The sequence below is a fragment of the Centrocercus urophasianus genome, unplaced genomic scaffold, assembly GCF_019232065.1.
Source record: "Centrocercus urophasianus isolate 14NV4802_14NV808 unplaced genomic scaffold, USGS_Curo_1.0 seq_34, whole genome shotgun sequence".
Taxonomy (NCBI): Eukaryota; Metazoa; Chordata; class Aves; order Galliformes; family Phasianidae; genus Centrocercus; species Centrocercus urophasianus.
In genome coordinates this window covers 6,073,701-6,100,418 of record NW_024884911.1, presented here as the reverse complement: position 1 = coordinate 6,100,418, position 26,718 = coordinate 6,073,701, and the positions used below count along the sequence as shown (strand labels likewise).

The 26,718-nt window shown below is 51.6% G+C and overlaps 4 protein-coding genes, 1 long non-coding RNA gene and 2 other non-coding genes across 8 annotated transcripts; 2 read left to right on the top strand and 5 right to left on the bottom strand.

Moving 5' to 3' along the window:
* Positions 1-658: 658 nt before the first annotated feature.
* DIPK1B (divergent protein kinase domain 1B) lies at positions 659-7,041 on the top strand. The gene is made up of 5 exons (XM_042830952.1): positions 659-752; positions 2,351-2,485; positions 3,603-3,710; positions 3,858-4,034; positions 4,181-7,041. Exons 1-5 carry the CDS (start codon positions 690-692, stop codon positions 4,991-4,993), a joined length of 1,296 nt encoding a protein of 431 aa, XP_042686886.1. The 5' UTR covers positions 659-689; the 3' UTR covers positions 4,994-7,041.
* Positions 7,010-10,499, bottom strand: LOC122166863. 2 transcript variants are annotated; one of them, XR_006170894.1, is made up of 5 exons: positions 10,471-10,499; positions 9,993-10,146; positions 9,447-9,493; positions 8,962-9,035; positions 7,010-7,761 (listed from the first exon to the last, which is right to left on the bottom strand). It is a non-coding gene; the product is annotated as an uncharacterized LOC122166863 (long non-coding RNA). The 2 variants fall into 2 exon arrangements; XR_006170893.1 differs by lacking the exon at positions 10,471-10,499 and having other exon boundaries at positions 9,993-10,260.
* LOC122166936 lies at positions 9,268-9,400 on the bottom strand. The gene has a single exon (XR_006170907.1). It is a non-coding gene; the product is annotated as a small nucleolar RNA SNORA17 (small nucleolar RNA).
* LOC122166935 lies at positions 9,796-9,928 on the bottom strand. Its single transcript, XR_006170906.1, has one exon. It is a non-coding gene; the product is annotated as a small nucleolar RNA SNORA17 (small nucleolar RNA).
* A 611-nt stretch (positions 10,500-11,110) lies between the features above and the next one.
* MRPS2 (mitochondrial ribosomal protein S2) lies at positions 11,111-12,877 on the bottom strand. The gene is made up of 4 exons (XM_042831067.1): positions 12,850-12,877; positions 12,702-12,770; positions 12,481-12,610; positions 11,111-11,991 (listed from the first exon to the last, which is right to left on the bottom strand). The coding sequence occupies exons 1-4, from the start codon at positions 12,875-12,877 to the stop codon at positions 11,415-11,417; spliced, it is 804 nt and encodes a 267-aa protein (XP_042687001.1). The 3' UTR covers positions 11,111-11,414.
* A 93-nt stretch (positions 12,878-12,970) lies between these two features.
* CUNH9orf116 (chromosome unknown C9orf116 homolog) lies at positions 12,971-15,407 on the top strand. The gene is made up of 3 exons (XM_042831066.1): positions 12,971-13,077; positions 13,155-13,233; positions 13,567-15,407. The coding sequence occupies exons 1-3, from the start codon at positions 12,971-12,973 to the stop codon at positions 13,750-13,752; spliced, it is 372 nt and encodes a 123-aa protein (XP_042687000.1). The 3' UTR covers positions 13,753-15,407.
* A 1,686-nt stretch (positions 15,408-17,093) lies between these two features.
* PPP1R26 (protein phosphatase 1 regulatory subunit 26) lies at positions 17,094-24,294 on the bottom strand. Its single transcript, XM_042830917.1, has 2 exons — positions 24,221-24,294; positions 17,094-22,264 (listed from the first exon to the last, which is right to left on the bottom strand). Exon 2 carries the CDS (start codon positions 22,201-22,203, stop codon positions 18,151-18,153), a length of 4,053 nt encoding a protein of 1,350 aa, XP_042686851.1. The 5' UTR covers positions 22,204-22,264; positions 24,221-24,294; the 3' UTR covers positions 17,094-18,150.
* Between the last annotated feature and the right edge of the window lie 2,424 nt (positions 24,295-26,718).

Sequence of the window (26,718 nt, the reverse complement as noted above, 5' to 3'; positions counted from 1 at the left end):
CCCCCCCCCCCCATGCCGTTAATTGCCGGCACGCGGTGCCCGTTCATCTCCAGGCCGCGGTGCCGTCGGTCGTCGAAGTGAAATGGAAGTGGGGGATCTGAAGCGTGAGAAAGGGACAAGCAGATAACGCGAGGAGTTATTAATAGCGAGTTCTTTTAGAATCGGCCTTGTGCGGAGCCGTCCCGGAGCGCTCCCCGTCCTATTTCTGCTCACCCGGCGTACAAAGCAGCCCCTGTTTCGCTGGAGGTTTCCCAAACGCGACGCTCTGAGCGCTGCTGCTGCTGCTGCTCGGCTTTCGCGTTCGGAAGGCAGCGAGCGCACAAGGAAGAACAGCGTTACACGCAGAGCTCTGCAGCCGCTCGGGGCCGGGAGCGGCATCCCCGGAACGCAGCGGGGTCAATGCGGGGCTGGAGGGAGGCTGATGGGTGGTGGGCACAGCCCAACCGCGCGGCGCCGAGCCGGGCATCCTCCGCTTCCCCCCCCCCCCAGAGCTGCGGCGGAGCTGCGTGCACCGCCCCGCGCCGGGCGGAGCCGAGCCGGGCCGAGCCGATCTGAGCCGAACCGGGCCGAGAGCGCTGCGGTGGTGCGGACGGGCGGCGCGGCTCGGCCCCCCGACCCCCCGGAGCGAGGCGGGGGCCGCCGCCATGCCTCCCGGAGACTGAGGCCCGCGGGCGCGGGGTGCCCGCAGCATGCGGAGGGTCCGGCGGTTGGTGCACCTGGTGCTGTTCTGCCCCATTTCCAAAGGCCTGCAGGTACCGCCCGGGGGGAGATCCTGACCGGGGGGGGTTGGGGAGGGGGGCGGGATCTGGGATGGAGAGGGGAGATCCGGGCCGGGGGAGGCTCGGTGCTGCCCATCCCAGCATCCCGGCACAAAGGGATGCTTCGTAGCGCTGCGCCGGGTGCTGGGGATGGCGATGGGATGGGGATGGGGACCGGAGATGGGCACCGGGACACGGTGACGGAGGACCGAGCATCCACGGTGGTTGCATAACGTGCAGCTCGCAGCACTGCCGGCATGCTGATGTGTGCATCTGTCTGTCCATCTATCCATCCGTCCACCCATTCACTCCCCATAGATACACAGCGGTGCAGCAGCATGGCTGACTGCCATCCTTTGCTTTTTTTTTTTTTTCTTTCTGTTCTTTTAATTCTACCTTCCCATCCTCAGCCCTTGGGGCCGGGATGGACTGCACGGCCCGGGGGGGCACAGAGGGGTTGGGAGCTGAGATCTGTGGCTCTGCTTTGTCACCCTCCAAGTCCAAGGGCCTGGGGAGGGGCTGCACGGGGTTGGGGTCTTGCAGGGAGGGCCAAGCTGGTGGCATTGGGGCAAGGGCACATGGGAGTGGTGACACTGTCCATATTGCCTTTGATGGCAGCTGTGGCCCCAAATCACTGCCATGTCCCCTGGAGTGATCCTAAAACCAAACACAGGGTAACTAATGGCAGTGGAAAGGGCACCCCTGTGCCCCGAGAGGGGGGTGGGGAGGAATGCAGCATCAGCCATGAATCCAAAACGTGCCCCAAACCCAATGGAACCTCACTGCGGTGCATCCCAAACCTCCACGCTCCTTTCCACCATTTTGATGGACAATGAAATGCCCCATGCGCTGTGCTCAGGTTTTGGCCTTGACCTCACATCTGCTCAGGGACAGGATGAATCCTTGGTCTGAATGAGCCCAAAGGGACATTTTAGCCACTCAAGGCTTTGTCACCCCATGTTAGGGAAGAGATCCAGGAGCAGCAGTGGAACCTGACCTGTTGGTTCAGACCGGAGGTGCCTCTCCATCAGCACACTGCACTCTGCTGAGGGCAGTGGTGGCTCCTTGTCCTCAGCCTGTGGGGGCTGCTGTGCTTTGAGGGTCTTGCAATGTATCTGCCTTCAGTGCTTTGAGCTGCCTTTGGGTCTGTAGGTACAACGCAGCCCTATGGGGAAATCCAAACATCCTCTATTTTTACCCAGCCCTCATGGCGGATTCTCTTGGAATTGGTGTTCATTAGCAGTAGGATTGGTGGATGGGCACAGAGGGCACCGTAGGGCCATTCATGCTTCAGTATTTCCAATTATGGTCCATCACCTATGTGAGAGGTGCAAGGAGGGTCAGGTGGGCAAGGAGGGCCACGATGGCACCAAACTTCTGCAGAGCGCTTTGCTGGGGAGCAGCTGTAATCTCTGCTTTGAGGGAATTTTAAGTGACCTACTTGCAGCAGGAGTTGCATAATAGGTGGGTGGATGTACATAAAAAAGGCTGAAGGTTCCATCAGTGGGTTTGCTTGGAAAAGCCCTATCCTTGACAGCACCCATGGGCTGAGCACCACTGCGTTCACCCACTGCATTTTCCTTCCCTTGCAGAGCCGCCTCCCAGGCATCAAGGTGAAGTACCTGCTGGTGGTGTGGCTGGGCATCTTCGTGGGCAGCTGGGTGGCCTACATGCACTACTCGTCCTACTCTGAGCTCTGCCGTGGCCACATCTGCCGGATGATAATTGTGAGTGACGGTGTGGGGAAAGGGTGAGCTGTGCCACTGCTGTGTATGCAGTGCTGGGGCTGTGTTGCTCTGGCTCCATCCCCAGCATCATGCTGAGCTCGCAGGCTGGGGAGGTGACCTTATCCTGGCAGGGCAACGTAATGAGATGTCAGAGGAAAGCAGGCCAGGCATCGGCAGGTTAATGTCTATGAGCTGAAATTGTGATGTCAGGACCTGCAGGCAGGCATTCTGCCAGGCCCCCACCTAAAGCTGAGCAAAGGACGAAGGGGAGCAACCAGACTGCAGGTGCACTTCTGTAAGTGTGCTGCCGTGCCCTGCAGAAAGGGCAAGAACCTGCACAGGAGCCCAGCTGGGGATGGTGGCCAAGCAGAGCTCCCTAGGACTGCTGCAGGAGCTGCAGGTCTGCCCAGCCTGGCAGGGAGCAGAACGGTGAGGCTTTGCCTGGAAACACCTCGTTCATCCATCCTTCTGCAGAGAATGGAGGCAAGAATTGCCATAACAACAGCAGCAATCGTTTAATTTGATTTTCTGCATGATTCCAGCCGTGGGATCTCAGGTGCTAATTCCTGCTCTGAGCTCGGTGTTCAAGGTGCTGCGTCCAGCCATGGGCCACATAAACGGATCTGAGGGTTAATTCCCATCCACACTGGAAAAGAAAAAAAAAAAAAAAAAAAAAATAGAAAAAAGAAAGGCAGTAGATGCTGTGAATTCCTGCAGCGCCTGTTTCCAGCCTGAGGCTGTTGAGCCCGCGCTGCTGACTGCAGAGCTGCAGCCTCTCCCACCCGCGGATGCTTCCAGCTCAGCGAGCGAACCGCCCTGCCTGTGGACCAGAGCCACAGCCTGGACAGGGGCCAAACCATCTCACAGCATGGGCTGCCGCTCTGCTGAGAGCCTCCCGTGCATCCTCACCATCACCCAGCTCCTGCTGGAGATGCTGCCCGTCGCTTGGCAGCAGCCTTGCCTCCCAACAGCCCGCGTGGCTTTGCAATCAGATGTGCTTCTTTTAAAGGGTGTTTTTGTCTTGTATGAGGCTTGCATGAAATCAGAGGAAACAGGCTCGCCATGGATGCAATGGAGTTCATGAGAAATTGCCCCCCTCTCTGCTTTTCCTCCCCAGTGTGACCAGTACAAGAAAGGAATCATTTCTGGCTCTACGTGCAAAGATCTGTGCGAGGAGCACAGCCTCCGCTTCCAGCACTGCCTCTCCTCCTCTCCCACCCAGCAGGTAGGTCTCTGCTCACTGGGGATGAGCTGAAAAAATGGGGCCTGGGAACTGTCCTTCTGCCCCCGATCACACTCCTTGATTGACACCATTGCCAATCCTGGCCTTGCTCCTGCTCTCCTCCTCTTCTCATTGCTCCCTTTGCTGCAGGTTTACAGGGGGCTCTGGAAGGAGAAGGAGGTGATCATCAAATGTGGCATTGAGGAGGCCCTGAAGGCAGACAGCAACCCAGACTCCATTCCCAGGAGGGATGTGGTTCTCTTTGACAAACCGACTCGAGGGACGTCGATGGACGAGTTTAAAGAAATGCTCCTGAACTTCCTAAAGGTGAGTGCACAGGGTCCCTCCGGAGCCCGCTGCTCTCCCAGGCCACGCACTCACAGCTCTTTGCTTCTCCAGATGAGTTTCACCACACTGAGCCCAACCACAGGGAGCTGAAGGAGTCTGACACCATTTTTCTTGCTCTTTTGCAGTCCAACCTCGGAGATCAGACCTCTCTTGCAGCCTTGGTGAGCCAGATCATCACCATGGCAGACGTGAACCGGGATGGGAAAGTGTCTTTAGCAGAGGCCAAATCCATCTGGGCGCTACTTCAGCTCAACGAGTTTCTTCTTATGCTCTCCTTGCACGAGAAGGAACACACTTCCAAGCTGCTCGGGTACTGCGGGGATCTCTACATCACAGAGAAGATCCCTCACAACTCCCTCTACGGAGCAGACCTCCCAGCCTTCCTGCAGTCGCTGCTGCCCGCTGCCCTCCACCAGGTCATCCACCAGTGGTTTGCACCAGCCTGGCCCCGGAGGGCCAAGATCACCATCGGGCTGCTGGAGTTTGTGGAGGAGATATTCCACGGGACCTACGGCAACTTTTACATCTGTGAGACCAGCTTTAGGAACGTGGGCTACAACGACAAATACGACTTCAAAATGGTCAACTTGAGGAAGGTGGCAACGGAGATGACCATCAGAGGGTTTCTCAAGGGTCGTCACTGCGAGCAGAACGTGGACTGCACCTACGGGAAGGACTGCATGGCGACCTGCGACAAGCTCATGAAGCAGTGCAAAAGCGACGTGGTTCAGCCCAACCTGGCCAAGGTCTGCGGGCTGCTGCAGGACTACTTGCTGTACGGGGCACCGCCTGACCTGAAAGAGGAGCTGCAGAAGCAGCTCCGAACTTGCATGACCCTCAGCGGCCTGGCCAGCCAGATGGAAGTGCACCACTCCCTCGTGCTGAACAACCTCAAGACCTTGCTCTGGAAGAAGATTTCCAACACCAAATATTCCTAGTGGGGCCCAAGGCTTAGAATCTGAAATCCCCAAGTTCAGCCAAGGTCTGCTGCCTCGAAGGTCTGCTTCTCCATCCTCTCCCCTGCAGGAAAAGTACGCCCTACCCAGGGAGTTCAGCATAGCTGCAGCGCCTTTGCTGTCATGAAAAGCCAAACATCTCGACTTCCACCACCCAGCAGGATCATTGGTAGTCTGCATCGACAGCTGTGAAGCTGGGCTGAACGAGTCTGGGGGAAGGAGGAGGAAAGAGGAGGAAGCAGAGCCCAGCTGGATGCATCTGCTTCTTGATTAACAGGAAAGCAGGGCAGAAAGATGAGAATGAATCATTCATGCTGTACTTGTCACATCTTATTTCGATGAACATCTCCGATGTAAATAAAGAGCTTTTATGTGAATCACACCACTGCATCAATAGCAGAACAACAGCCTTTAAGTACCAGCATTCTTGTGATCTAAAAAGGAGAAAGAAGTAGATTTTCAAGTCAGAAGTCCCTCCTGAAGTACCTGAATCACCTACCATGAGATCCAGCCACTACCTAGGAAGTGGATAAGCTGTCTTTTCCACAGCAGAGAATCCTGGCAATTGTTTCACTGCTTTTTTAAGTGCCTGACCCACGACAGCGATGGCTTTTGTAAGCATCTCTGCCCAGCTGCTTCTGCTTGTAGTGTGAAACTGCCTGCCAGGAAGTGGCCATTCCTCCTCCTGTGCCAAGTTTGGAAGCACATCAGGCAAGAAGAGCTTAAAGGAAACCTAAGGGCTACAACCTGATTGGTTCTGACCAGCTACCATACGTTGTCCATCTATTGTGTTCCTTCCCACAGTATTCAATCACACATGCAAGGACAAGCCAACCTTTCTGTTTAATTCTCTAAGCTGGGTTACCACTGCAGAGGTTAAAGATTAATGCCAGAATAATCCACTGCTTCTCCCATTATCAAAATGAATTTCCAGAGAACCTTTCAGCAGGTATCATTTGCTTGGCTGGGTAAATACTGCAGCTCTCTACCTACAGTCCATTTCCTTTCAATGTTCAGTTGCAGCCATCTTTCAAGACTTCAGGTAGAGAGGAACAGTTTATGCAAACAACCTCAAGCATGCTCTGCTCCCAGCACAATAACACTCCTGCTGGCAGAGCCTCTGCTGGCACTGCTGCCAACAATTGCTTAGTGAAGTGGAGCATGTATGTGAAGTACAATCACTGACAGAAAAGAAACACATTCAACAGTATATATGGTCTGTGAAGGTAATCTGCAGTGTCACAGCTGCAAATTTATGGGCCCTCAGGAGGATAAATATCAGCATTTCCTTCTATTAGTTCTATAGGATCATCATTACCTCTCACTGTTATTTATGAAGGATATGTTTCAGTGTCAACAGCGCTCTAAATCTAGCAGGCAGCTAGCAAGGCTTGCTCCCTGCACAGGAGTCAGCATTGTTCATCTGTGGTAAGGCTGAACATTTGTAAGTTTCCTGTGTTTGAAAGGCTGCAAGTTACTCAGCCTGTTGGAGCCAGGCACCCCAATGGAGTGGTAACACTGCAGAGTCAGGACTGCACCTCCAGCACAGCACTGCTGAGTGCAGGTGCCAGCATGGAAGGGCTGCTGGTGGGGAGGGAAGGCAAGGACTGGAGCTCTTTCTGTGAGGCTTCACATAGCTGCACCCAGCTCCTCCTCTGCTGTCCTGTGCTCTCATGGCAACCAGTTCCACTGGCGAGATCATTTTCTTCTGCTATTAGATAAAGAAACACAACCATACCAAATCTCATTTGCAAGGAAGCCATCTTTCACCCTTCCATCTGTTTGAAACCTCAAAGTAAACTGCTCTGACAAATGGCACTCCCTACTGCACTGAATCCCCACTGCTCCCTCCCCCAAAAGCCAGTACATAAAGCAGCAGGTAAGCAGCTACAGAGATTGACAAAAACAAGTATTTTTTTTCTTCTTACCCACACCACCATAAATACCACCTTCAGGCATTTACAACGCGGAATTGTTCAGGAGAAGACAGCCCATGGATTGGAGAGAATTAGCTGAGACACTTTATTCAAATAAAGACTTTTGACAAAACCCACAGTGTTGCCGTGTTGTTTGCACACCCATTAACAGCACTGGACAGGCACTTGAGATTCAGACTTACCTATGACTCACACATGCCAAGAGCACCAAGTTTCGTTCATCACCAATACAATGCACAAGTGTTTCCAAACAAGTGATTATGGTTTACGAGCTACAGTACAGCATGGAAGAGAAATGACTCAAGGCAAAGCTGTTTTACACTCATAATGCTTCCTCCCAACTTTCCACATTAGTTGGAAAAGGAGCAAGAGCCAAAATGCTGAGAGACTGACAACACAACAGGAACAGATGCTGCTGTTTTAGCAACGTAAAGGATTTAAGTGAGGTAGGAAGCAAGCTTCCACACTTCACTAAGGTTAAAAAGAATCACAATTCTCATATCCACAGACAAAAACATCCTAGGATGTATGAAAAGCATTGCTGTTTCAGACCTGCAGGTAGCATACTTAGTGTTGTTCTTGTTAAACCTTCTCAGCCACGTGGTCAAAAACAAGAGCTTCAGAACATGGGTGTGAAAACAGCACAGGCTGAGATTGCTTGTAAAAAGGAAAGATCACATGCACTCTCATTCAAGCTTGCTTGAATCCATGTACAAATAAGATGAAGTTTTCAGCATCTTGAAGTGTAGAAATGCTGAACCAGGTCTCTTCCTGTAGCCAGACTTGCTAGAAATTCTAGCACTCAAGCATGACCTGAAAATAAACACCCAGAATGTCAGACAACTAACACTAGTAGAAGTTAGCAGTAATGTCAACACTGAGAATTAACCCATCCCATGGAGATTCCTCCTATTTCACTGTTCTACAGCTAAGAAACCATACTTCAGCCCAGAACAACCACACAAACCCTGCAATTCACTCACTGAAAACACTGCAAGACAACGGAAATCTGAGTGCCTGAGAACCTGTGCAGATCAGATCTAAAGCACTTGCAGAAAGCACTCAGCAAATTCAGATCACTTTAGAAGGGTTCTATGCCTCTATATAAGGCTTTTTGGGGGGGAAATATGGGATTTCTGCTTAGCCAAAGGAATACAGTTAGTAGCAAATGGCACCAGGGAAATCCTTACACAGAGGTCTTAAAGGGAGCCTCATCAGGCACTCAGCATCCCCTCCATGGCCTTTGATGTGAGTGCTGATGGAAACACAACCCATATTTCAGGGTTAAATGGAGGAGCTGAATCACAGAGCATGCCTTTACACATAGCCAAATTCCCAACAACCTTATTAGCATTCTTTTCCACCACCACTGCTGGAAGGCAGTTGCCTTTTCCCAATTAAATGGCTCATTTTGCAGCCAGCAGCCACCCGCTCAGCTAATGACACCTCTGGCCCTCCTAATGCCCACTTAATGATGACATTTTCCAACATTTAGCACTGCCAGATTTTGTAAAGCTATTAGTCACTGCAAAGCCTCGCAGTTTCACAATGCTTTGTGTGGTGAGGGCTTCTCACTCGCTTTAGAAACACCATCAGCACAGCAGATGCTCCCATAGCCCACATCAACCAAGAAATGACAGTGATGCATTAAACCACTGCAGCACTTGGGTACCTGAGCTGCCCAGTGGCTTGCTGCCCTACAGGCCACGCTTCCTTGTCAGCATGCAAGCACAGACACAGCAAAACCAAGTTAAAAAACGGTGTTCAATTGCATTTTCAGATTTTGTCTACTGTGTTAGAGCTCAGCATCACAAACAAGGAAGCTACACCTCGTCATGAGAAGCAGGAGAAAGCACTCCTTCTGCACTTCTTGAAAGTTGAGCCCATCTCATTTCTTCAGTATGTCTACACCACCACCTCACTGCTCCACAACCTGTGACATCCTTCCAGCAGCACTGTGTGACACCATTTTGGGAACACAACGAGGTCTGAGCATGTTCTCATAATGCCTACCTGAAGGAAACTGCACAACTCAGACTTGTCCTCACATGTAACCGCATGAAGAAAAAGTATCTTCATTTCTCCTTCTAAAAACAAGCACAGTTTTAAAGGCATTTCAGAAGATGCTGACTGCACCTTCTCACCTGCAACACCCTTGGAAATCAAGAAGTTGCTGACAGCATTTAACAAATATAAGTAGAAGAAAGCAATTTCCTCCATGTGCTGCATCACACCCAACTGCTTCCAGACCACACTGGTATTCTCCATACTACACAGTTTAAGGTTAACATCACAGAAAAAAAGAGAAAACCAGAAACATTTGTCAGGCTGCTGATCATTCCTGAGTGCCCACGGGTTTCAGAGCATTAGCACAGACACAGCCTGTTCCTTTCTGCCACCTAATGACACAGACATGGCACTGCAGCCATATCTGCAACACGACTGGGGCATGGTTCTAAGTAATGAACGATACCCCTGTAATACCCACTACTGCTCACCTCGGGTTTTTGTGACCTCTTGAGTTTGCTACATCACGTGCCTCCCTCTGAAAAAGAGCAGACAACACACACAACATTGATGATATCAATTTAGATATGCTTTAAAGCTGGTTATACATTTTCTTTTTTAATGATGCTAAGAAACTGAAAGGTCCTGAAGAGCGATTCTAGAGAAATAAATGTATTTTACAGACATATTTTTCACCCTCACACAGGAACAGCACCAGGGCTGCCAGCATACAACTCCCAGGACTCAGACATCCGTAACAGCTTTCTATTCTACTACACAGCGGTTTCACACTTAAGAGTAATTAAAAAAAAAACCAGGACAACAAAACTACATCTAAACAATGTCAGGCTGTCAACCACTCTGAGTGCTCACCGGTTTCAGAGCAATCGAGCGTAGAACACAGCCTGTCCATCTCTGCCACCTAATGACACAAAGATGCCACAGCAGCCACCTTTGCAACGCCAGAGGCAGGAAGGAAAATAATAAAGAACAGAAGCAAACCCACGAAGAGCGGAGATGCTCTGTGCATTGCTTACCGTCGGGTTTTCAACGCGGAAAATCCTTTTCATCCCGCCCTTTGTCTTCTGCCAGCAAAAGCATAAATAAAAAGAGAACGTGGTTAACAACGGACGTTGAGCCCACTAAATAATCCTTTCCTGAACCGCAGCACTTCACATCAGTTCAGAAAACCTAAAAATTAAAAGAAACAAGCGAAAATCCCCCCTTCTTCAACAGATTCCTTCCAGTTTCTCCACCTTCCAGCCCGACGAGGCCGCAGCCCTGTTCTCACCCCTGCCCACGGAAGCGCGCCCCGCTGCCGCCCGCTCCCAGCGCCGCACACCCCGCACGTGGCGCCGGGCTGTCGGTGCGCGGCCACGTGGCCGAGCGTGCAGGCCAACCGCCCGCCTGCGGCCCGTTCACCCCGCTTGGACACGCGGCTCTGAGGCCCTCGTCCTCGCTCCGTGAGCCCACAGCTCCCGCACAGACCGCTCGCCACCCCGCGCTTCCACTCACGCTTTTCTCGTCCCCCTCCTCCCGCACACGGCCCCACAGCTCGCGGCCTTACAGGCCCGCCTCCCGTCGCTGCAGCGCGGAGCCCGCGCCTGAGAGAGCGAACGTGGGGAGCCGCGTCGGCTCGAAAGGACCAGAGGAGCGGCCGGGCAGGCGGCGAGACTTTCCATGGCTCCCCACAACGCAGCGCATACAGCCCACCGTCAACCCCGCCGAGCGCCGCGCCGAAAGGCCGTCCCGCCTCCCGACTTCCGCTTATATAGGGCGGGCGGCGGAAGCGCCGCAGGGGCAATCCTCACTGAGCGTCTGCTTTCTCGAGCGCCCCCTGCTGGGCGGGAGGACTGCATGGCGGATCCCCTTCTGCGTAAACAGAAAGTAGAAGAGCCAGGATGCGGGCCGGGCATCACCAGGCCTGAGCGGTGCAGGGCTGCCCTGAGCGCTCCCATATTGGCACATAGAGAGTTAAGGGCTGGACTGCCCTTTTCCTGGCAATTCCCTGCAGTTTCTGAGCACCCACGAATGGCCCTGCACGGTGCCCTGAAATCCCGAGGCTGGGGACCACCACCAAACCTTTCTCCCTCACCCTGTGGGCATGAATTTTTGCCAGAAATTTCCCCACCTCCCCATGTAACAGGGAAAGAAAGAAGAGGCTCAAAGACCCCTTTATTTGTGGCGTGTGATACAAGTGGCTTTGCAGCATTTCACAACAGGAGGGTCGCGGGACAGAAGTGCTCCTCACAACAACAAACCAGGACAGAGCTGGCACTGCCCCCGCTCCATCTCCCCTTGGATCAATTGCTCTGGGCAAATTGTTTTTCAGCTGGAAATGTCCCTGTGCAGCAAGCAGCCCAGCTCTTGAAAGAAAGCCAGGCTGTGTGATGCCATAGGTGCAGCACAGTAGAAGTGGAGCAGGATGCCCACCTCCAGCACGGAGATGAGCCCCGTGGTCAGGCCTGGCCTTCAGCCAGCACGGGGCGGCTCGTATCGCGCTTCTCTCGGCTCTGCAGATCCTGGAAGACCTCAATCTGCTTCCTCTTGTTCTTGGCGCGGATGATGGTCATCTTGAAGATCTTGCAGTAGAGCTCCATGGCGGTGGGGCTGTCGTCATTGCCAGGGATGGGGTAGGTGATGAGACACGGGTTGCAGTTTGTGTCCACCACCCCCACCGTGGGGATGTTCATCTTGGCAGCATCCCGGATGGCCACATGGGGCTCAAAAACATTGTTGAGGCTGCTGAGGAAGATAAGGAGGTCGGGCAGGCGGATGCCGGGACCGAACTGGATGTGGGCATTAGTGAGCAGGCCGCCCTGCCAGTAGCGTGTATGGGCGTACTCCCCACACTCCCGTGCTGTGCTCTCAACCAGGTGGCAGAACTGCCGGTTGCGGCTGACGAAGAGGATGATGCCTTTGCGGTAGGCGACGTGGGCAGTGAAGTTGAGGGCCAGCTGGAGATGCTGCATCGTCTGATCCAAGTCAATGATGTCCTGGTCCAGGCGGCAGCCAAAGATGTAGGGCTCCATGAACCTGCAGGGATGGAGGGTGGGTGACATGCAGGGTTACTGGCATCAAGGAGGGATTTCCAGTACTAAAGAAACCTTCCCACAGCCCAACTGCCTGCTGATACCAGAGGGTCGTTTGAGTTGGAAGGGTTCCTTAAAAGCCATCTGGTCCCACTCCCTGCAGTGAACAGGGACACCTGCAGCTCCACCAGGTGCTCTCAGCCCCTCCAGCCCGACCCTGTGTGTCTGCAGGGACGAGGTATAACCTCCTCACTGGGCAACCAGTGCCAGTTCTTCACTGCTTCTATAGTTAAAAAACCCTTTATCCTTACACCCAGTCTAAGCCTCCTCAAACTAAAAGATTTAGTTTGAAACCATCTGCCCTTGTTCTATCACAACAGACCCTGCTAAGGCAGCCCCAGCCCAGGTTTGGTGCTGCCTCCAAAGGCTCGCGTGCCCTAGAGAAACGCTCCTGTTGTGACCAAGTGCTGGATCACAAAGCGGGCTCACTCACTGATGCCGACATCCCTTCTTGTGCCCCAGATGCACTCGGGCGTCGAAAAGATCCTTCAGGGAGAACAGCTCCTTCACGTTGAAGAAATCGGGGTGGCGGAGCGGTTCGCTCAGCAGCTTGTCCTCCGGGTCTGGGGAGAGAGAAGAGAAAAAGCGATGCAGCCCAACGTGCCTACAGGGCCGGGCAGGAGGGGAAGAAGGGCCGTGCCGTGCCGCGCTCACCGCGGGGCCGCGCCGCTGCCGCCGTCAGCGCCGCCGGGGCGGGGATGCCGCTGTAGAACCGCGGTGCCGCTGCAGGGAGAGAAGCACGTCGGTCACCAGGCGGGACGGGCACGGCTGTGCGCTGCTCGGCACGGCCCTACCCGCTCACCCGCCCTTAAGATCCGCGGTACCGCCATCTCCGTGCCCGAGGAAGAGGAAGAGGAGCGGAACCTTCCGCTTCCCCCGCGCTCGCTGCCTGGCAACGCTGCCGCGCGTCCCGTCCGGCCCGCATGGCACAGCCGCAGCCCGCCGAGAGCCCCGCGCCCCGCACCGGCACGTGGGTGAGCGCCACGCTGCCCCGCCGCTTCCTGCAGCTCCCCTGCTTCCGCGGCTACGGGTGAGCCCCTATAGGTCCCCCTCCGGCCCCCCAGCCCCTCTGCCCTGTGCTCGGCTTGATGCTTTGTGTCCCCGCAGGCAGCCGGAGCCGCACCCGCTGTACCGGACGAGCAACCAGGAGTACGGCCGCAGAGCACCCACGGCGTACGAAGTGCCGGTAGGTGCGAGCCCGGAGCCTGGGCAGGATATATACAGAGTGGCCGGTTTGGGGTTGCCCCGGGCTGGCGGGGGGGTGGGGGTCTGCCTTCCTCCCAGGGCACGGCGAATCTTTCTCCTGCCCAGCAGCTACCAGGCTGGGAGATTTTAGCAACCCCATCTCAGACCCAGCGGCTTTGAACCCCCGCAGTTCCTTGGTTTTGGGCTGCCCCATAACAACGAACTCCTCGAGGGGCGTTGTGACGAAGTACTCTTAGAACGTTGTCCGAGCTCCCGCAGGTTCTGTGGTGTCTGAACACCTCTTGTCTCATTTCCTTCTCCCTTTCTGGTGCAGATCTCCTACCACGTCACCTCGCACGCCTTCTCAGACGCTCTGGCCCAGCGTGGCATGTACAGGAACGACGGGCTCAACACCTCGCTGGAGAAGAGCCGTGTCACCGGCCCCGCCAACTTCATCACCCCCTACGACACCCTCAACTTTCACCCCAGCTACAAAGTCAGTGGGCCCTCGCACTGTTAGAGCAATGAAACCACTTCAGTTCATCGCTGGCTGCTTAGTTCGAAAAATAACTCCCTCCTCCCCTAAAAAGTCAGGCAAACGGCAGCACCGACCCTACCCCAAACCTGCTGCTCAGCCCCACTGTGAAGCACCACGCACTGCAGGTGCAGTTACAGCCCTGCCTGCTGCCACCAGGCTGCAGGTGACCTTTCCTGAAAGCAGTGGGTTGTCACAGGCTGTGAGCAGGGAACTCAGTGTGTAGGCAAGCTGTAGCCTTGAGGGTGTCCTGAACTTACAGAACTGTTTCCGAGCTGTTGTCTTAATAAAGAAACGCATGCAGGAATCCACAGTACTGAAGTGATCCTGAAAATTATTTCTGAGAGGAAGGAAATGGCACAGATTGTCAAAAAGAGCTCACATGGCACAACGAATAGCAGCAGGATAACACAAGTTCATGCAGTTAAACAGTTAAGTTGGAATTTAATGAAAACTCCTCCTGAACTCACTAAAGAATCTTTCAGCTTGCTACACAGTGTGACAAAATAGCTACGTTGACAGGTTAAAGGTAGCAATACATTTCTAGAAACACCCCCCCAGCTTCAAACTCTAGGATGTATTTTTTTAACAGGACTCCCAACCAGTCGAGGCCTCATTTGGCTTTGGAGGAAGAACAGATTGCTCTGTTTAGTTAAAATCACTGAACATCCAATGTTCAAAACTGAACAGCGTGCCATCAGGGCTGCGTTTTGTGGTGAGTTTTTGTTTTAAAACATTTTAAACACTCAAAGCCCAGTGTATGCTCCTGGGCCAGACACAACTTCGAGCAAGCCTAACAAACACTTCAAGCCCTGCACTGCAATTCATTTCGTTATCCCAAAGGCAAAAACAGCCAGCTGAATTCATCCTTCCAAAAACACACCAACACATTTGAGCAAGTAAATACTGGGCACAGAAATGAGCCTGGGAAGTTAACCTTTTAAATATTCAACACATTAAAATAGATAAGCAACCTCCTCTCACTCGCTGCTGTTCCTCTGTTAGACTCTAGATAATGCTTGAGTTTTTCTTCTCTTTCTTCTCCTGAAATGAGAAGTAACATTAAGGGCAGAATTAATGCAAACACTTGTGGCAGTTTTACAAATACTTCTATCCACAGATTTTTCTGCAGGTTGAATAATTCAGGGATGGAGCTCTTAGAAATATAAACTTCGTGGGTTTTGTCACCTGTTTTCCATCTCTCTCCATACTTGATCTAAAACCACCCAGGTCCTTTCCTCCGTGCCTTAATTATTCCCCTTTTTGTTTAATTCCTGAGCTGAAACCAGTTTGTTTGAACAGTTTTGCACACTGTGTGACTTGCATCACCCTCACATAACTTGCATCCTATAGTATGTTGGGGTCATGTTGCCTCATGCCCTCCACTCAGGTTGGCTGAGAAGGGAGCGACGTGTGAGCTCTGGCTGCAGCCAGCCCCAAGCATAGACATTAATAAAGGAAATGGTGGCAGAGATGGAGTGTTTCTTCCTTTGATACAAAGCAGTCACAAGTTGAAACAGACTCCTAAAATACCAGCAAAGAACTGCCTATAAAAAATGAAGGCAGTCCTGGGCCCCCGAGGATCCCTGAAGATCGCCTTTCCTGAAGCACAGAGTTGCTGTCATAAAAATAAAGCAATGTATCCAATCATGGTTGGTTTTGTTTTTGTTTAATTAAAAAAACAAAGGCAGCTCATTAAAAAAAAAGGCAATTTCTTCACTTCCTTCAGTAGACCTGAGTTCATGGCTCTATCCTTGTATACGCTCCAAAGCTGCACCATCAAATTAACCCCTGTGAAGGCTGAAGCACTCAGCCAGTGCCTTTGTGGCCATCACTGGAGAAGCCAAAACAGGGTCAGCTGCCTGGCTGATAGGAGATTCTTCTTCTTGCTATGAAGAACGTTTCCCTAAATGGCCACATCACATCAGAGCTGCGTTCTGTCCCATCCACAAGGACATCACACACTGCTGTCCCAGGGGACGACGGCCTCAGGTTGCTGGTGGCTGAGAGCACAGGAGGAAAGGTGCAGGAGCAGCAGAGGAGCTGTGGCCCTGCTCCCAGGTTCAGCCAATGCAAACTGGATTGACTCCGAGGCATCCTTCGCTCACAGGTGATCCTGACATGGATTAATTGCATCTCTGGACTGCAGACAGGAGGGAAAAGCTGCAACACAACACACTGCTCACCAGTGACGGAGACACAAACCACAGGAGCACTCTGGTTCCACGGTCCACAGTCAGAACCCCATTTATTAAACATTATAAACGTATCAATGTACACCATTTCCTATATACAAATCAAGTTTCTTCAATTTTTTTTTTTTTTTATTTTTAAAAAGTGCTGCTTGAAATTAGCTTGTATTTAAAGCACAAGGTAATCAGAATTGCATCTTCACTGGAAGTGAATCAGTTCACAAGTAGTACTGAGAACACAGACACACCGACGGGGGCACAAAACACCTCGTAAGTCTTAAGGTTGGATTAGTGAAAAACGTTGAAAAAACATTCAGCTTATTTCACACATAGTGCTTCCACCATCCCTACTAAGTATGGTTGAATCCTTTGAAAGCAAGGTACTCTGAAAAATTCTATTTCAAAATACAGCCTATTCACCTATTCCAAACAAAATGCCCAAATCCTGCAGCTGAATCAAGGCAGACAGAACGACATGCCTGTGCAAACTTCCTGCAGGCACGAGCTAAGTAAAAAACCCACTTTTCCTAGGTATCCTACCACAAAAATGAAGTGAGCCAGCAGTGAACTCCTCCACCGACCAGCCCAAGGACTACAAAAAGGTGGCCTGACGCTAAGAAATGCGAAGTGACCACTCTAAGCATGTTTGAAACGCACCTGCACGACAGTATAAACACACCAAGGATGTCTTCTATTTCTCTACATGCCACGGTTACTTTTTCTACTCTATGCCACGCCGCAGTTTGCCAGCATTCTGCCAATGCAATCACATCTGGAGACAGCAGGTGATACTGGATCCGTTCTTGGCTGCTTTCACTCCGTTTCTGAACATTAAGGCCAGCCTTCAGGAAGACTGCTGAAGTGATTAAGAAACGAGGTGAGCCGAAATGGGAGTCTGGCTGAGGAGGTCAGTAGAAGACTGAATAGAGATAGCATCAAATCGATTCACAGGACAGACGCAGGAACAAACTACTCAGGGGACTTCATTACACACAAATGGAAATGAAAGAACCGGTCAACAGCTTCAATTCACACCTTTTGGATTTTTCAGTGGAACTGGTGTGGAACACTTTCATTGCGATACAAAGGCATTACTTGAATGCCACTTAGAGTCAGTTCAAATAAAAAAAGACAGTAGTGAAAAATTGCTTTATTCCGGGTGCTGGAAAAAGAGAGAAAACTCTCTAAGTATGAAAGAACAGTGCTGAAAATATCCGTGGCGTTTCTGTTAGGGACTTCCTGCAGCAAATCTAGCTTTGCTCTATTGCACAAAAATTGCAAATGAAAGTAGAAGTTCACAGAAATGTAACACCTTAGAAACCACTTCTGAAAAAGGAAAGTAAGGGCACTCAGTTGAAGAAAGTTCATTTGGAAAAATCCAAACACGTTGCTGGGTAACTGCAGGGCCTCAGAATTAGACTCAAGAGTAAGGAGGAAATTGTTTCAGGCTCGCAGGCCCAGCAACACCCAAGTCTAGTGACACCCACAGAAGTCATGTCTGAACAGACATTCCTTCACTTCGCTCCAACTGCAATTGTGCTTCCAATCATCTGCTAGCAAGAGGTGTTCAGCATTCCAAAGGTGCTTTCTGTGGCCACTGCGGTCGCTGCGCAGGGATGAGCAGACAGACAGACCCTCTGCGCCTGCCTGGATTTGCATTTGGATCTTCATGGCCTCCACACCTGCAGCTGCACCAACTCTGCTGGAGTTCTGCTTGCTGAGTTCACTGTGCAGTCCCTGGGGACACAGGATTGTCCTAAGGCAGCTCGAGTGTAAACACATGGCAGGCAGTGAGCTTCCAAAGCACTGCGCTATCAGCAAATGCTGTGTTCGCCTGGGATCTCCTCACAGACTGACAAACAGGTTTCCTTCCAACACGATTAGAGGCCTCATAATTTAAAGCCTGATTAGGCAGTATCTCCTCATCTACAATAGCTACAGCACTCTGTAGTAATGTAAGCACTAAAAATCATTATAAAAAATATCTCCTTAGAACGCTTTAAATAATTTACAAAATTCTACAAAACCTAAGCACGTTTATCCATGATACCCCTGTTATATAGAAGCATTTTTCACCTTAGTGTGTGTACGATATGAGTTTATCACCTTCTCATGTCTTATCAAGGTAATTACAAGGATAGTTGTTTTCTAAAAAGCCTGTTACTGTGGGAGGAAAGATAAAAAAGTGTACTTACTTATCTGATACCTGCAATTTCATGAGGGAATCTGGGCTGTCCCCTGCTGGTGTGTCAGTACATTTTGCACAGTCCTTCTCTAAAACTTCCTGCCCTTGGTCCGGTTCACAATCAGTTTCCCTGTGCTGCAGGACAGGCACTTTGCCTTCCCAATTGGAGCTGGATACCTGAATTTCTGACTGTCTGTCACTGTCCTGGCAGGCAATGCTCTCCTTCTCCACGCACACGTGCACACCGTTTCCTGCACATGCCTCTCCACTAGCTTCACCTGCTCTTACTGCTGTCACACTTAGCTCCTGCAGTGCACAACCTGCACGTGGATCTTGCCTGTTGTCCTGCTGGTTATTCTCTCCACGACCACATACGTGTATACTCTGCTGGCATGTTTCTTTGCTACCTTTATCTGCTTCTACCACTGCCGCACTGCTCTGTAGGAGTGGGGGACTCACATTTGAATCTGCCCTGCTGTCTCTGTGGCTATCTCCTTCCTCAGCCCCCATCTGCACGTTCTCAGCTTTGTTTGTTCTTCTGCAAACCTTATCCACTTGTCCTGCTGCCACACTCTGCTGCTGTGAGGAGAGATTCAGATGTGAATCCGTCCAGCCTCCTGCAGCAGCAGCCTTTTTGCAGCCCTCTGCCTCTTTGATACACAAAGGAGCAGCATCTGGTCTTTCACAGGTTTCTGCTACATGGGGACCTGACACTTCCACAGCGAGCTTCTGACAAGAGTTGGATTCTTTTATTGCTGTCTCATTCTCCCCACTACATTCACCTTTTGGCAGTGGGGCTCCTTTTTCCCGTGTAAGTACATCTGTATCCTGGGAAGCTACCTCTGTTCCTGATGCGCTGCTCTGGCTGAGCAAATGCTCTGATTTCTGCTTTTTGTTCAAAAGCATGGATTTCTTCCTCTCCCGAGCACGTTTCAGACCTGCAATAAATTTACTCGAAATCTTTAATTGAAAGGAGTTCTTTCTTTTGGATCTAGACTTTGCATTGCTCACTTTTTGCCTTTTACGACCTTCATTTCTGCTGGTTTTAGAAGGCAGTGTTTTCTGCACAGGCTCTGTGTTAGACACATCCTTTTTCCCTGTCGCTTTCCCAGGTAACTCACCAGCAGCAACACCTTTAACCCCCACCATTGCTAGTTTAGCTTTTGACTGACCAGTAGTATTAAAAGAAACATTCTGTGCAGAGGAAGCAGTTTTCCCACTGTCAAGTAACATTGCACTTTTCCCTTCCATTCTCTGAGAGCTCTTCAACTCATCAGTTTGCTGAGATCCCTTAGTCTTTTTAGTCTGACCCAGCAAGAAGTCCATCTCATTTTCAACCGACTGCTGCTTCACTTTTCCTTTACTTGCAGTTTGTTTGCTCAACAGGTCTAGAGTTGCCTCATTTTTTTGCATCTCTGAATTGCCTGCAGAGTCTTTAGCCTTTTCTGCCAAAAATTTCCTAATTTCTTGTTCAATGCTGTCATCACTGTCCACTGAACTGCTATCATCAGTGCCTGATGCAGCTGTGAAAACACATTTCCTGTTTTTAGCTATCTGAAGGTTATTCTGGTTCGAAACGGGTTCAGGTTTGCATCCTTTTTTAAGCTGTAAATCACACTCTACGTTCTTAACGGCTTCAGGTCTTTCACTAGAAAGGCTGACATTTACTTCATCTGGATGATTTCTGACTGCATTCTCCTTCACAGCTTTTCTAGATTTTGAGAGGCAGCTTTTCAGCAGCACGGGATTTTTACCTTTCCACTCACTTTGCTGCAGATCACTGACCTCATCCAGCAGCTGACTGTCTGTCTCGGTACACCTGACTCTCTTCTTGCACTGAGATTTCTGGTCCTTAGACTTCTTCTTTAATTTTCTTTTAGATCGTAAAAGGTCCTTAATAGCACTATCAAGGTCCTCATCGCTATCCAGAGAACTGCTCTCATCATCTGAACCATCCCTCTCTTGACTTTGGACGGTCTTTTTCACAAGCTGTCTGGCACCACTCTGAACCTGCAAAAAAGGATTTCCAGCATCCAAGGCCACACATTCACCAACAGATTCAGACGGCTCGGAAGACATCAGCTGCTGCTGCTCAGTCTCATTGCTGCTGAGCATCGGAGCGCCACAGAGTCCTTCAGAGCTGCTCAGGGTGCCCTCCTGGAGCACAGGAACTTTTGAATAGGCATCTGGCTGAAAAAATCCCGTCCCCAGCAGTTCGGATGCTTTCGATGCACTTTGCTTTGCTACTCCGCCTTCCCTTTTAAGTCTCTTTTTACGACTCGGTGAGAGTTTCAGTGTTTTGGGAAGAGAAGGCTCCAGGGTACCAGTGAGGCTGTTTTGATCAGAAGGCAAAGGCGTCTGGATCGAGTGTGACAGGCCAGGAGGCTTTGTTACAAGGCCAGGAGGCTTTGTTACAAGGCTTTCTGACTGTGCTTTCAGAGCCAAAAAAGCCCGGATTTCTTGCTCTATGCTGTCATCGCTGTCCACAAGGCTGCTGTCACTTTCACAATGGGAAGATGAGAGAAGCTGGGGAGAAAAGAAGGAATCTGCAGCGAGGGATTTGCTGTCACTTCCCATTTGGGATGGCATGATTGTTTTGGAAATATCAAGAATAGCTTCTGCACACATGAGTTCTGCAGATGTGTCTGCTCTGCAAGAAGCCTGCAATGTGAGCTCGCAAGCAGCAATCTTGTTTTCTGGAGGTACAAAATGCCTGGCTTTTTTCAGTGGTTTAAACAGCCTGTTAAAGTCATTGCTGGAGCTTTCTAATTCTGCTGACTTTGAATTAATCTCCTTCCTCTTGTTGCTCGTAGGGCTTTTACAGATTTCTGGTGAGGCACTTTTTGTCGAGCTAATTGTCAGGCTTGCTGAAATGTCCGCTATACCCTTTGTGTCAAATTGCTCCCTTTGCAAAGGGACACAGTCCGTTGTGTGACCTGCCTCTTTCCTGATCTTCTCCAGCTGATAAAGCTGAATGGCTTCTTCGATCCCATCATCGCTGCTGGAGTCGGATGCGTGCATGCTCTCATCCATAATGGTTCCACTAGGATGCCAGTAGTTAGTTCCACTTTCTTCATTTTGCTGCAGTAACCAGGGCTGGCTGGCTGCTTCTAGATAAGCTTGGTCCACTTGGTGGAAATCACCAGGCATTTCCTGGAGTTTAGACTTCAAACACTTGGACTGCGTGCTGGTTTTCCGTAGCTTGGGATGGTGTCTCAAGAGGAGCGCGTTACAACCTCGCTTCACAGCACCGCAGTTTGTTTTGTTGGAAGCTTGTTTGTTGCTTTTAAGGACAGATCTCACATGGGAATCTTTTTTACCCTGCCCGATTACACACTTGCTAATTTCTTGTTGCTTCTTCTCATTCAAGAACTGCACAATTTCAGCCTGTATGCTCTGTTCAAAAGAGTCATCACTACTAATGCTCTGAGGGGAAGCAGGCTGTAGCCTTTTACCAATTCTAAGCTGGTCAGAAAAGTACTCTTCAGAGAGCATATCTGCTTTAAATTTCACAGGGAGAAGGTTACCAGACATTTTGTCCTGGGAGAATTCTCTCTTAAGCCTTTTGTCTCTGCCTATGTTTTCGGAACACTCTGCATTCCTCTGTAATGACTGGTCGCTTTTTCCTTTTGCTTTCAGGTACTCCTGAATAGCTTCCTCTATACCACGGTCAACAGAATCGTCACTATCAGAATCAAGCAAGAGAGTCCCAAACTCCACATTCTCTTCAGCGTCATCTGAATCAGCAGGACAGCCCCTCTGGGTGTATTTGGGATGCTTCTGGAGCAGTGTGGTGCTAGATGCAACCCTATCGCTCGTGCCTTTTTCTCCCTTTTGTTTCTTCTGCATAATACATTCACACTCATTGTTCATACCCAGGGGAGACTCTTGACTTTGCAGGCTGCTTATGATCATTTGAACTTTTGCATGCACAGAGTTTCTGGCGATGTCCCCTTCAGACTCAGAGAAGCAAACAGGGTATCTACAATTCCTCACCGGTCCAAAGGATTCCCATTGTGTCTGAAGAGCTACCAGAGGAGAAGCATTCATAAGGAACATTCTAGCAGACAACCGCAAAGCCCACAAAGGGGAAAGTTTTCAGGCTGGTCTCTTTTCCATCCTACAATAGAAAAAAAAAAAAAAGAAAATACTTTTTATCACGTCAAGCTTCTAAAATTTCCATGTAATAACACTTGGTAACACAAATTGTAAATTATTAGCACTCACACTAACCGTGCCAGATAATCACAAGGGCTTCTGCTCAACACCCCTTGAAATGGTAAATTCTGCCATTACTGTCACTGAGGATAAGACAGAACACTCATCATTTGTGGTTTCCAGTGCTCCTGCAACAACCACAATCCAATTCAAGTAAGCATCTTCACTTTTGAGATTCTTCCTATGCTTCCCATTGAAGGCCGCACACTCTTTGGAGTATGTTCCTAAATAACCCTGCCTTGCCAAGACCCATGGAATAAATCTTGCTGATATCTCACTGCACAGGTGTGTGAGACCTCCCTCCTACACTAACATTCTGATCGTTTGCAATGAATTTTGTGGCAAAAGAGAACGAAAGCTTTGCCATTTCATTCGCCAACTCTTTGCCAAAGAACGCCCTCGTACAACACACTTTAACCCAAGCCCTGAGCTCTGGGAATCCATTCCTTGCATTCTTTTCTCCTCAGTGGGAATCCGCTTCAAAACATCAGTCTTGCACAATTCCAGCTTTAAGTGTGGGGATCAAGAACATCCTTCACCCTTCACGTGCTGGGCCACGAATCCACCTGGCTCACGTCTCACGGCAGCAGCTGAGCAGTCTGCTGTGATGCGGGTCAGAACCAAAACTTGTATAAAAACACGGATACAGTTTTCAAAATGCTCTCCAACACATTCACCGGGGCAACGATAAATTACAAACTGCCTTCTTCCTAAGAAGCACCTAAAGTTCAAACAGAAATTGGAACACCTAATTATCCCAAAGAAATGCAATTAACACGCTTAAGTTCCCGGCTTCACAAAGAACCCAGCTGATTTCCTATTAACCTCTTTCCACAGTTCCCAGAAGTGGGGCAGATGTCTTCCTCATCCCACGCCCAGATGGCTGCTGCCCTACAGCTGTGACACAGGACTGAGGTTCGCTTTCACATCGCTCTTTGGGGCCACAGCCAGCACCCCAGTGGCACCAATACACCACAGGGATGTGCACTCATGGCAGCTGTATATATTTACCACCTCTGGCGCTCAAATACAGCTGAGTTCCTTTAGAGATAAAGCCCAGCAATTAAGAGCTATAGAAACACACCTTGCGAAGACACGAAGGGACAGAATCATAGAATCGCTCAGGTTGGAAAAGACCTTCAAGATCATCAAGTCCAAACACGACCAACCATCCTACCCTAACAGCCCTCTGCTCAATCCTGTCCCTGAGCACCACATCCAAACGGGTTTTAAACACATCCAGGGTGGTGACTTGACCCCACCACCTCCCCGGGGAGCCCATTGCAGCGCTTCACAACCCCTTCCGGAAAGTTTTCCCCGACGTCCGATCCAACCCGCAACTTGCGGCCGTTTCCCCTCGTCCTGTCGCAGGAATGCACGGCGGCCACAGCAGGCGGCACAACCCGCTCTGAGGCTGCGGCAACTCACAGAACCATCGCTGACTTACGGACGTTTCGGGAGGGCCCGCACAGCTCAAGGCTGCCATCCCCACGTCCTGCCCCGCCCGCGGCACCTGCAGCGATGGGGCGCCCGCCGCTCCGCGCTCACCGCGCCCGGCCCTCACCGCCTCACGGCGCCTCCGCAGCCGCCGCTCCGACCCGGCGCTGCTGAAGCCGTCCGCTCCTCGGGGACGGCGCGAAGGGGCGGCAGCCCTCGGGGTTCCGCGAGGGGCCGCTTCCCCGGGAGTCCGCGCACGGAACGGCCCAAGCGGCGCGACGGGACGCGCGGAGGCCGCGGGGCCGCCCGCCTTCCGCCGCCCGCCCAGGCCGGGCCCCGCCGCGCCGCGCCGCCATGGTTCCCTTCCCGCCTTCCGCCGCCCTCGGCCGGGCCCGGCTCGGCCCGCCGCCTCGGCGCTCACCTGCGGCCGCCGCCTCCTCCTCCGCCGCGGGGGGAGGCCGAGCAGAAGGGGCGGTGGTGCCGGCGGACCCTCGGCGCTCCGTTCCGCGCGGGAAGAACGGGCGGCGCTTCCTTCTCCTGAGCCCCGGGGAGCGGGAGGCATGCGCCGCAGGGCCCGGCGCGGAGGCGGAGGGCGGACGGAACGCCGCGGTCAGCGGCTGCGGGAGGAGCGGGGCGGGGAGGAGCCGGGCCGGGGCGGCGTGCGGAGGGAGCGCGGAGCTGAGCGGGCCGCGCCGCTTCCAGCGGAGGAAGCGCATCGGCAACACGTCGGCCCGTCGTGCCGCGGCCGGGCTTTGGATGCGAAAGCAGAGCGGGGCTCGGAGAGCCGAGCGCGCGTCCGGCCCGCGCCGAGGTTCTCACGCTCGGCCCCCAAGCGGCACGGCGGGGCGCGGAGCTGCTCGGCGTCGCTCGCGGCTCTCGGTCGCAGCGCGTCTCGGTGTCGCCGGATGACAGACGGACGCCCCAAGCCCGGCGCTGCCTGCCTTCCCGTGGCCGGCTCAGCCCTGCTCCGAGCAGACGCCGTCCGTACTGCCGTACTGCTGGAGCTGCTTCTCTTCCAGGAGTTTTTGTGCTCGTTTTGCGCTCACTTGAGCGTTGAGGAATGGATTCCCATCTGCTTTCGCCCCGGAGATGCTTGCCCGAGGCACAAGGAATCGTGCTTTTTCCTGGACCCCAGCCTCACACCCTAATTCCTTTCCAAATCTGCCCTGCTTTTTTGGGGAAGTGGGGCAGGACCATGCCAGGCACAGTCACAGATTCAGACTGATTCATCCCCTGCTCTTACAGTAGATTAAACAGCTGACAAGTCCTGTGTTTTATTTTATTTTTTCCCTGGGATATGTGGTATGCTTTTATATCCCGAAACGGCTCGCTTGAACAAGGCTGCTGCAAACAGCACAGCCAGCATCTGTGTGCAGAGAGAACAATGAGCTGGCTTTTCCTTAGCTGCAGAGTTGCAGCCTGGAGGTGAGGAAGCTTTGCTCCGTTTCACCATGTTCCTCCCAGTGCCGCTCTAGAGGAAAGAGCTCTTGTACTCATGTATCCTCCCAGGCCAAGTCAATTTGCATGCGAATGTGCTTTAAAAATAAAATTAAAGCCAAAGCTGTGGGCAGCAACCTGATAGATGTGCTTGTGCACACGCAGTTGCTCGGAGCAGAGGGAGGGATGTTGGCTGCTGGGAGCTCAGCTGTCACCATTCTGTGGCATTCTGTGGCTCTGCAGAGCAGTGCTCTCAGTACGTATCCTGCAGCTCGAAATGAACAGGGAGCTTCTCCCCCAGGTCCCATTAGGGATGATTTGTCTTCCTGATCCGTGATCTTTGTGGAAATGAGAGCAGTGGTCCACACGTCCCTGCTGGGTGGATGACAAAGTCACAAGCTCTAATTGGGCCCCTTGTTAGGGGATGGCAGGGAAACGTTGGTGTTTTCAAAATGAAACGTCCTCCCTGACCTCAGGATCTGCGCATCCCATTTGCAGCTTATTACAGGGGGCAGGGATGGGCTCTCATTAGAGGTGGCTCTGCACACATTAGAGGCAAAAGCTGCTGCGGGCTATCAAGGCTGAAGCCGGAGCTCAGGCGATGCATTTCTTTTTTTCTTTTTCTTTTTTTTTTTTTTAATCCAGAAAGAAAAGGGACGAGATTAAAACCGAAACGGTAAGAATGAAAGGACTCACCTCGCAGCTCTTCCTGTTGTCAGGAGACCTGTGGATTCTGGGCCAATTACTGCTTTCGCATGGAGCTGTGTTAACGCCGGTGCATTGCTGTCGGTGGGGTGTGAGTCAGCGTGCTGCCAGCTGGGGGCATGGGAACAGCGACAGCCTCAGGTCCTGCAAACCTTTCGGTGGCGGTTTTGTGTTCCCCAAACACGTCTTCAAGTTTGGGGGCAAAATGAATCCGTTAAAATGCAAATCTGGTTGTGTCCGTGAGGTTTTTTGGTGAAAGCATTGCGGGGGGAAGGATGGGGAGGGAGCGTGGACTGAGCTCAGCAGGTGTTTGGGTTCCACGGTCACGAGCTTCAGGAGCTCCAAAGCTTTTGTCAAAGAAGTCGTGCAAGCATTGCCTTTAAATAAGTGGCATGGGCTGCATCTCTCTGGTTGGGAATGGGGCTCGGGGGGCTCCAGGACTTGCTTCCCTCTTGCATGGGTTTGCTCGTGCTGTGAGCTGCAGCAGCGTGCGCCTGGATCATGTAGTAACATGGTAAATCAGAGAGTGTAGTTGTTATTTAATAAATGCCAAGGAGACTCATGAGGCCTTGAAGTTATAATAGAAAGATCTAATTTAGAAAGAAAGGAATAGAGATGCCTGTGAAAACTGCTAGCGAGCAGCGCTGGGTATTGAACGTTTCTATTTGCCCCATGAGCAGAGCTGTGCTGTGCAAACAGCATCGTCAGCAGGGGAAATGGCACCAGGACTGCATGGAGTCACAGCTGGAGAACTTCCTGTTCCCCCCAACCACTACA

Coding starts and splice junctions, on each gene's coding strand:
- DIPK1B (XM_042830952.1), top strand. CDS start 690: ATGCGGAGGGTCCGGCGGTTGGTGCACCTGGTGCTGTTCTGCCCCATT. Junction 2,486..3,602: donor ACATCTGCCGGATGATAATT/GTGAGTGACGGT, acceptor TTTCCTCCCCAG/TGTGACCAGTACAAGAAAGG. Junction 4,035..4,180: donor TGCTCCTGAACTTCCTAAAG/GTGAGTGCACAG, acceptor GCTCTTTTGCAG/TCCAACCTCGGAGATCAGAC.
- MRPS2 (XM_042831067.1), bottom strand. CDS start 12,877: ATGGCGGTACCGCGGATCTTAAGGGCGG. Junction 12,771..12,849: donor ACCGCGGATCTTAAGGGCGG/GTGAGCGGGTAG, acceptor CTCTCCCTGCAG/CGGCACCGCGGTTCTACAGC. Junction 12,611..12,701: donor GGCAGCGGCGCGGCCCCGCG/GTGAGCGCGGCA, acceptor CTCTCTCCCCAG/ACCCGGAGGACAAGCTGCTG.
- CUNH9orf116 (XM_042831066.1), top strand. CDS start 12,971: ATGGCACAGCCGCAGCCCGCCGAGAGCCCCGCGCCCCGCACCGGCACG. Junction 13,078..13,154: donor CCCTGCTTCCGCGGCTACGG/GTGAGCCCCTAT, acceptor GTGTCCCCGCAG/GCAGCCGGAGCCGCACCCGC. Junction 13,234..13,566: donor CCACGGCGTACGAAGTGCCG/GTAGGTGCGAGC, acceptor TTTCTGGTGCAG/ATCTCCTACCACGTCACCTC.
- PPP1R26 (XM_042830917.1), bottom strand. CDS start 22,203: ATGTTCCTTATGAATGCTTCTCCTCTGGTAGCTCTTCAGACACAATGG.